General features: G+C 48.4%; 1 protein-coding gene across 1 annotated transcript in view; it reads left to right on the top strand.

The window, feature by feature from the left end:
- Positions 1-13,271, top strand: part of SLC12A8 (solute carrier family 12 member 8) — a 57,119-nt gene that overhangs the window by 21,460 nt on the left and 22,388 nt on the right. The window contains exon 6 of the mRNA XM_076343010.1: positions 8,739-8,852. Within this exon, the coding sequence (XP_076199125.1) occupies positions 8,739-8,852 (114 nt within the window). The remainder of the gene's footprint in view (positions 1-8,738; positions 8,853-13,271) is intronic.

The raw sequence follows: 13,271 nt of genomic DNA, 5'->3' as shown, positions 1-13,271 counted from the left end.
CATCCTGCAGCAGGCCAGGCTGCAGGGCACGCTGCCGAAACCCCAAGCAACTTCAGAAGAGGTCACCTGCTGCGTCCAGAGACTTCGGAGAAGAGCAAGACAAGTGAGTGCTTCCCCTCGACAGCACTGTCGGTCTCCACACTTGCTAATTTGTCTGCTCAACTGAGAAATATTTATGCACGGGGGTGATTCATTGCCCTGCAGCAGGGCATCGGCGCGATGCCTGTCTCCAGGCCGGTGCTCGAAGCGTGATCTAAATACCCTGTTTTCGTCCCTGCCGGCGGTGGCCGGGACAGACAGGTGCGGTGGAGGATGGTTTTCGGGAGGGGGTTAATGGTGGTACCCCTTGGAGCCCATGGTGGCAGGAAGCCGTATTGTGTGTTGACTTTAAACAGGAGGTTTGGGAGATCAGCTCTGGAGCAGAAAACAGAGGCTTGGGAGGAACAAACACTCACTGCTTCAGAAGGGCGGCGATTTCCTTTCGGGTAAACACGTCATTAATCTCAGGGAGCACATTCTTTTCCATCAAAAGATAAGGGATCCGAGTTGCCTTTCTCAGGGCTTGGCCTTTTTAGATTGTTTTAACTGTGGCTTTTGCTCCTTCAATTACAGATTTTACATAATCTCTCATTTTGGGTTTGCCGGGCTTATTATGGGTGCAGAGAAAGTCTTGGGCAAGGGAACTCCTTTCCTTCTTTCTTTAAAACTGCTCTGATCCTTCTCCCCCCACCCCCCTCTTGCCAAATTTTTTTGCACTAAAACCTGTCTATTTTTTGCTACTTGCAGCTCTGACGAATTTGAAACGTAAGTGTGCTGTTTGTCCTAATTTATGAAACCATCTCCCTAGTGCTAATGATAAAATAGGAGCTTATTTGTTCACCACAAGCAGAAAAATAGCAATGGGCTCCTCTCCCCGCCCTGGGCTGCCTCTTGCTGCTCAGCGTTGGTTTGGCATTTTTGAGGATGCCACTTGCTGTGGCCAGCGAGGAGGAGATGCTGGCTGTGGCACCCAGTGCTTAATTTTCACTGGCACCATCCTGCCGCATGCGGAGACAGCAGCGGCAGAGCCGCTGCTTTCACTCCTGCTGCCTGTGGCTCGGGGTCTGTGATCGCTCTGAGCTCTTTTGATAGTAAATGTGTTTTAACTGGGATTTAGGGATGAAATTTCAGAGGGAATTTAGTCCCTCCCCGTTCTTACCTCCTCTTCTTCCCAGTACTTTGTGCTTAGGGCTGCCAGCAGCAGCATGGGTTGGATGCTCCCGCATCCCCCATCTCTAAGTGCCCTAGCAGCTCGAACAGATGCTCTGCGGTCTTTCTGCACTGATCTGTCAGTGTGGCCACGTGCTGTTGTGTTAATTGCATAATAGCTGCGTTTTTATCACTGCATAATCATTGACCTGCATGTATTCAACACAAAAATTCCTCTCTATTTTTTCCCTCACCTAGTTTAAGACTCCCAAAGCAGAAATACTGAGGCTGTGGGAGCTGTCAGCAGGTAGGACTTGGCCCTGAGGACTGAGACAAACCCAAGGCATGACGTCATTTGTGACATACGGAGGGTGAATCTGCAGGCATGGGTATCAGAAGTCTTGTATTTGCTCTTTTCCATCTGGGCTGGGCTGCACGTGCCCCATCTCCAGCTACAGAGCTGTGCTGCTGCCCACAAGTCCAGCATGGAGCAGACGTGCTCCTGGCTCGTAGGGAGTGTGCACTGTTCCACGCTGACTCACATGACACACGCGTTGCACTGGGGCTGCAGAAAAGGGCAACCCGGCTTTGGTGAATGTGTTCCCCTGGGTAGATGAGTCCAGCGGTAGCTGTCAGGAGACAGGGGCATTGATCTCTTCAGTCCATCCCATCCTCCTCCAGCTCTGCTCCCCTGCAGCTTTTCTCTTTTCCTTCTGTTTCTTCCTGGTCTTCCAGCCAAAACTTGTATATCCAAAGGTGTAGCAGGAGATGTCCTGGAAGATGTTAAAACATTTTTGTATCCCTGTAAGAGTTCAGTGAAGGTTATGTTTATTCTCTGTATCTGCCAGCACAGCTCTGCCTCTTAACGCGCTTTGCTTTCATGACTCACCAGTTCCCTGTCTCTTAGAGGACTGGGACTTTCTGGTGAAAACCTGTTCAATGCATCTCACAGGCCAAGTGTCAGCCCACAGCAAGTTAAGCAGTGGACTGGTAGCACGGAAAAAACACCACACTGTCCTCTGTCCACCTCCAGCGCTGCTTCCCTCTCACTGTTTTCCTTCCCAACCTTTCCACGTTTTTCTCGTACATGTCTGCCTCCACCTGCCCTGTACCAGGCTGGCAGCAGGAGGGCAATGCCTGGGAGTAGCGGTGGTAGTGTTGGACTTGCCTGGGAAAAAATATTGGGAGGACCTCGGGAGCTGGAGCTGGGCGGTTGCAAAGGCACAGCTGCAGAAGCGGCCTGGCCTTGGAAGAACATTGGAAATGTGATTGTTAATGTTGGTGTTAAACAAGCCCAAACACAGGAAGCCAAGCGTGTGCACAGAGGGATGTGGAGGGATGGGGCTTGTGACTGCACCGTTTTGATTGATTTATTTTTTGTTCTGTTGGGAAAGGTGATTCAAGTGTTATTCATGACACTGGTGCCCTCTTCATGCCTCTTTGATGTTACCAATCCACTGGAGAGGTGCACTGTTTTCAGGGGCCTTCCTCGGGTGTGCTGCGTGGCGTTGCGGGCTGTGGTTGTGGTCAGCCGGACCCACGTCGTTCTCTGGCACGTGCAAGTACCCCCTTCACTGGGGAAGCCCAGAGCCATCTGGAGCGTGGCTGCATTGGCGCAGAGCATCATTCAGAGCTGTTGCGCCAGAGGATCCTGTGCTGCTTGTTGCCTTAAATTAAATTTCAGCGTTTGCATAGCGTGGGGGGAACACAAAGATAAAAAGACCGTGGGGTTTGGATGGTGTTCATGGCTTTGCATCCGTCTCTTCACATCCACGGTTTCTATGTGGATGGTTAATCCTGTGTATCTGCAATTGCACACTGAGATGCTGAAAAACCTATTTGCTGGTGGTGGTTTGGCATCAAAACGTTGCTTCATTAAAGCCAGGTGTGCCTGACTTTCCCTTGGCAAGGGAGGATGCTGTTCTTGTGTGATAGGCTATGGGTAGTAAGTACGCTTTGGTGAGTTTGGTGACTGCCAGATCATCCACGGATGAACTTCTGCAGGCAGGGGAAGAATTAGTATTACAAGGGCTTTTGGAGGGAGAATTTCACTCCTTACCTATTGTAGAGCACTTTGACCTATGTAGAAATTAATTTGGTTTAGGCCACCCAACAGTCATCTGATAGACCACAACTTCTGAGAGTTACCAACCTGACAGGGCTTGACTTGCCTACTCGGGAGTTAACAGCTTGGGCTGGGCTTGTACCTTGCCCTCGGCTAAGAGTTTGGAGGAGGAAAATGCAAGCATATGGCTGGTGAGGAGTGAAACTTATCTTACTCCAGAGGTGTGTGTTCAGGTGAAGATGGCAGCTGTGGGACCAGGCTGTGAGGACCATTCCTGTTTTCTCCACACTGGTGTGCCCGGGTATCTCCAGCACCTGCACCAGGACCTCGCTCTGGGTGTGCACTTGGACTGGTGTCCAAGGGGAACGACTGGATTTCAGAGCTTAGGCCAGAAGGGTTTAGAGATGGAAGAAGAAATGGGAAAGAGAGAGAGAGGAGATAATTATGCCAAGGATATATAATTACTCTTTGGCTCTCTCTGTCTTACATCACACAGGATCCTGAAAACGCTGGGGTCAGACCTGGGAAATGTGCTGCAAGACAAACACTTCCAGCTGTTCCTCTGAAAGCAAATCTCAGCAAGTACCTTCCAGGCGGGAATGTGTGGGCTTACTTATTTAGGAAAAGAAAAAAATCTCACCATTTCAAGCCTTCAGCATTCACCTTTGTAATTAAAATCTCTAATCACAAGCAGAGTGCAATACGTGACCGTCTTCTGGGAGCTGTTTCTTAAGGTGGTTTTCCATTTTTGCATTATTTAGCCCCTGCCTCAGTGCCAGGGTTTACTTAACCTTAAGCTTGTGAACAGGCTTATTGAATTTGGCCAGGACTTGACTAATCTGTAATGAGCTCCAGGTTGCCTGGAACTTGGCAGTGCCGTCGTCCTCTGTGCTGTTGCACAATGGCCTGACCCCGTGTAACCACGTCTTCGCTTTGCGCCTTTTCTCCAACCTCCTTGAGTCCCACTCTGAAACCCTGGGCTTCATGGAGGGGCCGCCCTGCTAAGGGGTGTCCCGAGTGCTGAAAACCTTCTCGGCTGCTTTCTCCCACCTCTCGCCCCGTGAAAGAGGATGAAAGTGCAAGAAAAGCTCAAATGTGGAAACCAGCCGGGGCGGAGGGGGGATGCAGCGGTGGCAAGCAGGCGAAGGCTGGTACCTCCTCCCAAGCATCCATGGTGGCCGGGGGGACATGAGAATGGGGGGGACATCTTCCTCCTCCTCCACCTGCATCGGGCTGATGTGCAGCTCCCTGTGGTCCCCCTGCGCTTGTGAATGGAGGATGCTCATCCCAGAAGCTCTTCCATTTGAAACTTGCTAGGTGGTTTTTATTGTTTATTACATCATTTTAATAAGGGCAACCGGAAGGACTTAATTTGTCAAAAATCACAGGAATAATTCAGATGTTGTTCTAAGTCAATTTTTTTTCCCTGTTGTTTATTTACTTCAGCTCAACCACTTGAGAAACCCATTATTTGCCTGCTCCTTATTGAGTATCTAATGATGAAAATAAATCATTACCGCTCTTTATTGTGCATTTCCCATAAGGCTGACATGGCACAGAGAAGGAACCGGATTCTTTTCCTCCTAGCATGACACTAGGAGGATTGTTTATAGCACTTCAGTTCCAGCCCTCTGCAAGCCAACCAAGAGCAGGATCATTAAAGGCAGGATTTAGAGGCTGTGGGGTTGCATAAATTGATTGAGAGCAAAATTTGTCAGACAAACATTTTGTAATGAGCAAGGAGGGAGGAATCTGGCTTGGATCTCATGTACCCAGCAGTAAGCTGGAGGAAAAGATCCTCTTACCAAAAAAAAAAAAAAAATTGGAGATCAGAGAGCCAAATATAGACCCTATCGCGTTTCCTTCCCTCCTTCTTCCGAAGCTCGTCCTTTTGAAGTGCACTTTCAATGGGATGTGGATAATTGACTCTGTGAACAAGCGACCGAGTGCTCTGTTGGTTTAACCGATTGGTCTCAGTTGCTGATTCCTGTTTTGTTTTGGATGATTTTCAGCCCAATTGCCCCGTCAGCTACAATTAGTCCCATTAATATGACAGCTGAAAGGTCACAGATGACTCGCTCTGGTCGCAGGCATGAGGGCAGCCAGGAGATGCTCACAGCGTGTTGTTCTCAGCTCTGCGGTCACATGCCAATAGCTCGCTTAAATTGATGGCGATTGCAAATCCTGGTGTAAAACCGATCAAAAGGAATGTGAGATTTGCTTCACGGGAGGGTGATTGACTGAGAAATGAGGTTGCAATAACAAGTAACATTTGGATGAACTTTTCTTTAATTAGACAAGAAAGCTCCTGTTTCTGTATAAAAGGGAAATGTGGAATGGCTGGGCTTCCTCTCGCCCGCCAGAGCCGCAAGGAAAGGAAGCAGAAGTGGGATAGAGTCGTAGGCACATCCTGTGGCTCTTTCAACAGGTCCACGGCTGTCATTTTCTGTGGTTCCAGTGACATCTGCCATGGTTTTGGGCTTCGTCTCTCCCACCCAGGATTTGCACTTAGGGGAATAAAGTAGGAAAGGGAACAGCAGACAAATGGATGGAGCACAAGGGATCGTTTGGCTTCTTAAGATTAATTGGGCTCAGATGCACACAGGTGCAGGTCAGACATCGGACTCATGGGTCTCACGGTCTCTCTTTGGCCACGGTATGGCCAAAATGGTATCACAGAAAATGTAGTCTCGTTGTATACTTGGCCTTTTGTATGAGAAAGGAGACATAAGGCACCCAAAGTGCCTGGATCAGCCCATTGTTGAATTATATAGCCCCAAAACCCGGTTGGAAGACCCCGGTTGGAGATAGGTCACTTGCAAAGCAGGACACTATGCCTGGTGAGGTTCTGCAAGGGTCTGGTTTTGGTTTGGTGTTATTTGGTATTTTCCTTAACTGCTTGGATAATGGAAAAGAGAATATGCAGATTCAATTTGCAGATGACCCCCAGCTGGGAAGGGCTCGCAGCAGCCTGGCTGAGAGGGTCAGACTTCCAGATGACCTTGCACAAGCTGGGGAAGTGGTATGAAAAGGACGATTTGTGGTTTGATAAAGAGAAACATAAAGTTTTACAGCCTGGCAGAAACCGTCGACTGCGCCAGTGCAGGATGGGGACTGTTTCCAGCAGGGGAAAGGATGCTGTTAAAAAATGGAAATAGCTTATGGATCAGGCAAGAAATAGTATCATGAACTTCAAACAGGATGGTTTTGGTTAGACAGTAGGGGAAACCTAAGTGATAAAGGCAGGAAAATATGAGAGTAAACCATCAAGAGAGGCTAGAGTCCACTTCACAGGAGATTTTTAAGAATCGGTGGGGCAAAGTTTTGTCAAGAGTGACATAGATATATTTGCTGCTGCTGCTGTGAAGCACAGGTTGGAGAAGGTCTGCAGATCTCCTTGGGGTGAGATGAATATTCTGCCCACTCTGTTTGTTTTACTAATGAAACATTAACATTTCTATGAGGAGCACATACTTTGTGAAAAACACCTTGGCTGCGGACCGAAATTTACCTCGAGCAGTTTGGTGGGAGCTTTGCAGCCAGCCCACGTGCCGTGCTGTCGTGGGCGCAAATTCCAGTTGAAGGAGCTCAGGTCTGGTCTTGCGGGAACGTACAACCTACACAAATCCCCCCTTTATTTCTCCAGAAGCTGCACTTTCTGCAGACATCTGTGAGGTCCAGAGGTCAGTGTGTTGTGCTGAGCTTATTCCCTTTAAATCTCGTCTGCGACTTGTTCCTAGTGAAGATAGCTGGTGCTTTTAAAAAGCCTAGCAGCAGGAGACCTCTTCTATCAGTGTGTTTCCATCCATGTTTGGGCAACACAATGAATGCAGATGTAGTAGGAAACTTTTGATTATCTATAGGATTTTTCTGTGGCAACTTCAAAGCTCTGTGGTTAGTTATATTCTGAGACTTTGAACGCAAGACATACCCATTTAGAGCTCTGATTTAATTTTCCGGTTTAATCTATTGTCCAAACATCATTAATGTTGTCTTTGAGGCATGGGACAGCTTTGATGGAATCTTTTTTTAATTTGTGGCCATCACCCTGTGCAGCCATAAACAACATCCTGCCTGCTAATGAGAAAATTCAAGTTATTGCAGTCACATGTCTTGTGGAAATAGATTGTAGTGGCAGGAGAAAAAAAGGAACTGACTTTGCTCACCTCCCACCCCCAGCTGGCACGAGCATTTAGATTACTGATAGGGAGGAGGACTTTCCACAGATTAAGATACTCCATTAAAAAGCAGTGTTGTCTGTTGAAAATGAAATTATTAATTTCATAGACGTATCATTAATTCCTTAACCTGCTTTCATGAGTTATCTTTTCTACCTATAAGCATTGAAAATCTTTCCTAATTAATGCCCTGCTGGCATGTCAGCTGTTGGACTCAACTGTTCCTAACAAATCCAGGTTTGTGGAAGAACTTGACCTGTCCTGCCAGTGTGAAGTGAGGGAGCAGGATCCTCCATTACATACCCAGTAAACCAGTTGCATGATATTGATATCCTACCCATTGCTTTCTCCTCTCTCCCATCTTCTGTACAACTTTTTGTTTGGAAAGTAAAACTTGTGTGTGTATGACCTTGGAAAGACTTGGCAGAAGTCAGTGTGGGGAGCAGGGTACAGCCCAAGGTCTCGGCATTTGCTCCTTGTTGTGCCGTGATAAACATCTGCAGAAGATCTGGGAGGGGGGCGGCTGGTCGTGATGCACAGCCCCATGTTTAGCCCTGGTTTGGAGGTGATAACGCAGCAACAGGAGAGAATGGCATCAGGAGGGTAAGTGCACAACGCGGCAGTGAGCAGTTTTAGAGCACCTTATTCCTTCTCCAGTGGGAAACCCATCTTGTAGGGGAGAGCCCACCCTGCAGCAAACTGGCTTTATTGGCTCTGGGCTCATTGGCAACCAGTGTATAAATTGGGTGTGTTGGTAGCAGCTTCAGAGCATGGGCACGTCTCAGGTCTTGTCTGTGCAGGAGCTTGACTGGCAGAAACACAGAATTGGGATACGGTGTTAGGGTTTGCTCAGGGATGCAGTTGTCTTATGGCAGCATAATTTTGCTCTATTTGGAAAGAGGATTAAAGTGGCATGGATAAATAAGTATAAATATTAGCTGATCCCTGCAGCCAGTTTTCCTCCGTGGACAGGTTTTACAGGAAGATGTCCTGCTTGCTCACAGGCAGGACTCGATACGATACGTGTTCTGGCTTGGCGAGAGCCACCCAGCCTGGCGGTGCCTCTCGACATGCTGGCTTGCACCACTGCACCTTTCCCTGGCATTTGCACCCTTGTAACCACACTGACCTCTTCTCTGCCTTCTCCCCCCACCAAATAAGTTGACATTCATCCTTTCAAACTATCCCTGGAAACAGCCACTGCTGTCACATGTGTTTAGAGGATGGGTGGTTGCCAAGAGCAGGCTGGAGGGTCTCCTGCAGTCCCTGTGATTTCTGAGGTTCTCTTGCCCTCCATGTCTTTGCAGAGCATGGCTTCATTGGCTACTCTGAAGAGCTTATGTTCAACAACACACTGCCAGACTACAGCCAGGGGGAGTCCTTCTTCACTGTTTTTGGAGTGTTTTTCCCAGCTGCCACAGGTGCCGTAAGTTTTATCCTCTCCCTCTTTCCCTCCACAGTCACATCTCGGAGATGAGCAGAAGCAAGGGGAGTTCCTCTGGGCTGTGAGGCAAGCGGGACCGTATTCAGCCGTAGCAGACTCATGCGGTTGATTCAAAATGTTCAGGCTTTCCTCCAGCATCTCAAATTTTGCACGCTTCTGTCCTATTCACTTGAATGTGCCCTTCTGTCTCCCTGTGGTCAGAAACTGCTGGTCAACTCTATGGATTGACATGGTAGTATAAATCCTTCCCTGCCAAGGACAAGGCTCAGGCACTGATCTTGGCCGATGCTGTCAGACCAGAAGGTATCAAGCCTTTTTAAAAGGGCTGATCATGATTTATCTTATTAGATAAGCCTTATGACTTGATTGCACTGGGAGGGTGGGAAGAGCACAGGAGGGTTTTCCCTCCATCCTTACTGTGGGCAGGTGGCCGAGCTGGGCTGATGCCATCGCTCATGATGCTGGCCCACCTGCATGGTGTCACGGATGCATCTTTGCATGTCAGCAGAGCTTATGTTTATGAGCTTAATTGGATGCTTTCATATTATTCATTCCCTTAAATTACCAGGAAGATCCATGTCCCCTTTCTAAAGCTGGCAGTCTCCAGTGGGAATAAAATAACTATCAATTGGAGTTACAATAGCTTTTGTTGATGCTGGTTTTTTTAAGCTATAAAAAGTACCGATTATAAGCAGTTTCCATAGCGATGAATCCTTGGATTACAGAATGAATTTTCAGAGGATTAGCTCTAAGCAACTCACTGGAAGTTGTTTGCAGAATTGCTGCGGTACAGGGAGACAAACTAAAGGGTTTTGTTAAACAGATGGGACTGGAGGAATGGTCTGGTAGCAGAAGAAGTCACTTTGTTAGGTGCACCTAGTGCAGGACTTCAAATTTTCCGTTGAAATCCTCTCTCCCAGCTTATCAGGCTGGCTATTGCTTCCGTGTAGACTTCCTCCTGGAAAACTCACCTGCCTGAACTATTGGCACCACGGAGAAGTTGGCTTCTGCCCTCTTTTTTCTCATTTCTGCCTGGCCCAAGCGAGTCCCCAGCCAAAGAAAGAGACCTTCCTCGTGAGTCCTGCCTCTGATGCAGGAAAGCAGTTTTTTTCCAGCTCCCTGGTTATAGAAGAAGGAATAGTTACAGAATCATAGAATCATTAAGGTTGGAAAAGACCTCTAAGATCATTGAGTCCAACCATCAACCCAACACCACCATGCCCACTAAACCATGTCCCTAAGCGCCTCATCTACACGTCTTTTCAATACCTCCAGGGATGGGGACTCAACCACTTCCCTGGGCAGCCTGTTCCAATGTTTAACCACTCTTTCAGTAAAGACATTTTTCCTCACGTCCAATCTAAACCTCCCCTGGCGCAACTTGAGGCCATTTCCTCTCGTCCTATCGCTTGTTACTTGGGAGAAGAGACCGACACCCACCTTGCTACAACCTCCTTTCAGGGAGTTGTAGAGAGCGATGAGGTCTCCCCTCAGCCTCCTTTTCTCCAGGCTGAACAACCCCAGTTCCCTCAGCCGCTCCTCATAAGACTTGTTCTCCAGACCCCTCACCAGCCTCGTTGCCCTTCTCTGGACACGCTCCAGCACCTCAACGTCCTTCTTGTATTGAGGGGCCCAAAACTGAACACAGTATTTGAGGTGCGGCCTCACCAGTGCCGAGTACAGGGGCACGATCACTTCCCTACTCCTGCTGGCCACACTATTTCTGATACAGGCCAGGATGCCATTGGCCTTCTTGGCCGCCTGGGCACACTGCCGGCTCATGTTCAGCCGGCTGTCGACCAACACCCCCAGGTCCTTTTCCAACAGGCAGCTTTCCAGCCACTCTTCCCCAAGCCTGTAGCGCTGCATGGGGTTGTTGTGGCCCAAGTCCAGGACCCGGCACTTGACCTTGTTGCACCTCATACGGTTGGCCTCGGCCCATTGATCCAGCCTGTCCAGGTCCCTCTGCAGAGCCTTCTACCCTCGAGCAGATCAACACTCCTGCCCAACTTGGTGTCGTCTGCAAACTTACTGAGGGTGCACTCGATCTCCTCATCCAGATCATCGATAAAGATATTGAACAAGATCGGCCCCAAAACTGAGCCCTGGGGAACACCGCTTATGACCAGCTGCCAACGTTATGACAAAGCTATGCAGAAAATTACCATGATTAGCCATATTAAATGGTTCTTCATCACTGCTAATGCTTGGCTGCTAGGAATAATGCCAAAGCTAATAGATATAATTTATTTAAAGCCCTGGCAGCCTGTTGCTTTGTTAGTTAGCAGTAGTAATACCAGTAGTAATGTTAAACATTCTCTGAAAATACAGTTTGGGCTGATGTATAATTACTTTGGTTGCTGCACAGCTTTTTCATGTGTTCTTTTTAATTGCTTGGTTATTTACAGGATTTAAATTATTCCTTCGGAGTAGCGGTGCCAGCGGTACCGTATAACATCGCTATTGCTCCTGTTATTGCCGATTGTAGCACTGCGGAGTTCAGGAGCCTCATAAAAAGTAGAGTTGTGTTAGGTGCTCTACATGGAAGAACTTGTGATCTGATTAAGAAGTTCTTAGGGTAGGAGTCAAGACTTCTCTGCTGCAGATCACAAATGGGGAGCCCAGTGCAACTTCAGAAGTGCTGGGAATAAAGCTCACATCTCCTAGGGCTGGGGCAATGAGTGAAGGCTGTGGTTCCCCCACATCCCGCCTGACCCACACGGGCTTAGTTCGCCTCCTCCCCCACGATGGGGGTGCGATGCCAGGGCTGCAGAGGGAACCCCAGGCTTCTCGGGGTCCCACGTGCTGGAGCAGAGCTGCTTCCCACCGCATTGCAGGCGCTGCCTGGACGTAGCCCGAGCCTGCCAGCAGGACAGGCGGTCCGTGAGGTTGGAGATGACATTTCAGGGATGGGTTTGGCAGCGGCATTAATAGCAGGCTGGAGAGGTGCGATAGGATTGCCAGTGCCTCTGATGCAGGGCAGGCAGCCTGATGCAGATTGCGAGTGAGCAGCAGCGTCAGTCCCCAGCACCTCCGTGTGAATAGGAGCGGCAGGGATGTCCAAACGTCACTCCCAGGCTGTCACCTCCAGCCTGTGCTCCTGCTCCTGCCCAGCACCATCCCCAAGTGGTACCTGCCTCTACTGGGACTACCGCAGTGACCCAGCCAAAGCACTAGGAGCAAAATCCTTTGTGTTAAGATCCATCAGAAATTCGGGGAGAGTTTCAGTGAAACAATATGTTGTTTAGTTTTGAGAGGTTACTTCGAGCCAGTTTGAAACATTTCTGTGACCCACAGCAATGGTCTGTTTATCTTTTATTATTAAACCTTGTGTTTACTCTTTTTAATTTTTAGCATATGCTAGTTTACAATCTAAGATGCTGTTTTGATAATAAAGTTTTTAAAAAAAAATGTTTAGGAAATCATGAAATGAGATGTTTGGGCCTTTCTGAGATGAAATGTTCCCCTTTGAAGTGAAACTATTTTGATCTCTTCAGAATAAGCTCTTTATTCACCGTCCGAAATGGTTATCTGAATTCAACTGGTTTAAGGTCGGTCTCTGGGATGTATGGAAAAGTGGCTTTAAGTTGCCCATTTCCACCAGAAATAGCAGTGAAACTGAAACTTCAGAAATACAGGCTGGTAAGCAAAGAGGGGCAGCCACTTCGGGAAGGGGGAGCGGGACCTGTGGGGAGACCCTCTCTGGGACCGAAGAGGCAGGAGGAGCCACTGCCTTGGCCAGGGCACTGCAGCCGAGGATGGTCGTCCCAGCCTTTCGTAGACTGGTAGCAGCATACCGCCTTCTACGAGCATCCTCCTTTGATCATTTTGCTGCAGGTCTGGTTGTTTTCTATGTTTCTCTGTATTTTATTGGTACAACTCCAGCAACGTGAGTGAAGTTTTCCCGATTTTACAGTTGAGCGGTGTTAAGCAGAGGCTGGTCCGTTTGCTTCCTGGGTAATAGCTGTTTAAACCCTTTCAGCTGGATGTGTAGTGCAGCTGGCCTTATTCCCCCAAGTTTGTCATTTAATAATAGAGAAGTAGCTGAGCCATCCAAAGCATACATCTAGAGCTGGCCTAAATGGGAGTGCATGGGCACGGAAGACTCAGATTTGCCGGCTTCGATAAAAAAGACTAATGTACTCACTACGGAAGATGTGAGCATACCCCTATAGAGATTCTGTGCATTAATCGGATGGTTTTTTGCATGTTTGTAAATGCCTTCTTTATGCACACGTTTTGCTGCCACGTTCTGATACACAAACACCCAGCCACCCATCTAACCAGGGCTTTGCATGGGGAAGGAGTCTCGGGAGCTGCCTGCCCATGTTCAACTCCTAGGACTGCACAGTGACAGTAGCAGCAGCTGTGCAACCACGAGTGCAGCTTTAAAATG

Source organism: Aptenodytes patagonicus, chromosome 6 (genome assembly GCF_965638725.1).
Source record: "Aptenodytes patagonicus chromosome 6, bAptPat1.pri.cur, whole genome shotgun sequence".
NCBI classification, from domain to species: domain Eukaryota; kingdom Metazoa; phylum Chordata; class Aves; order Sphenisciformes; family Spheniscidae; genus Aptenodytes; species Aptenodytes patagonicus.
Note: the sequence above shows the minus strand (reverse complement) of the source record. Positions and strands in the feature narration are given on the sequence as shown.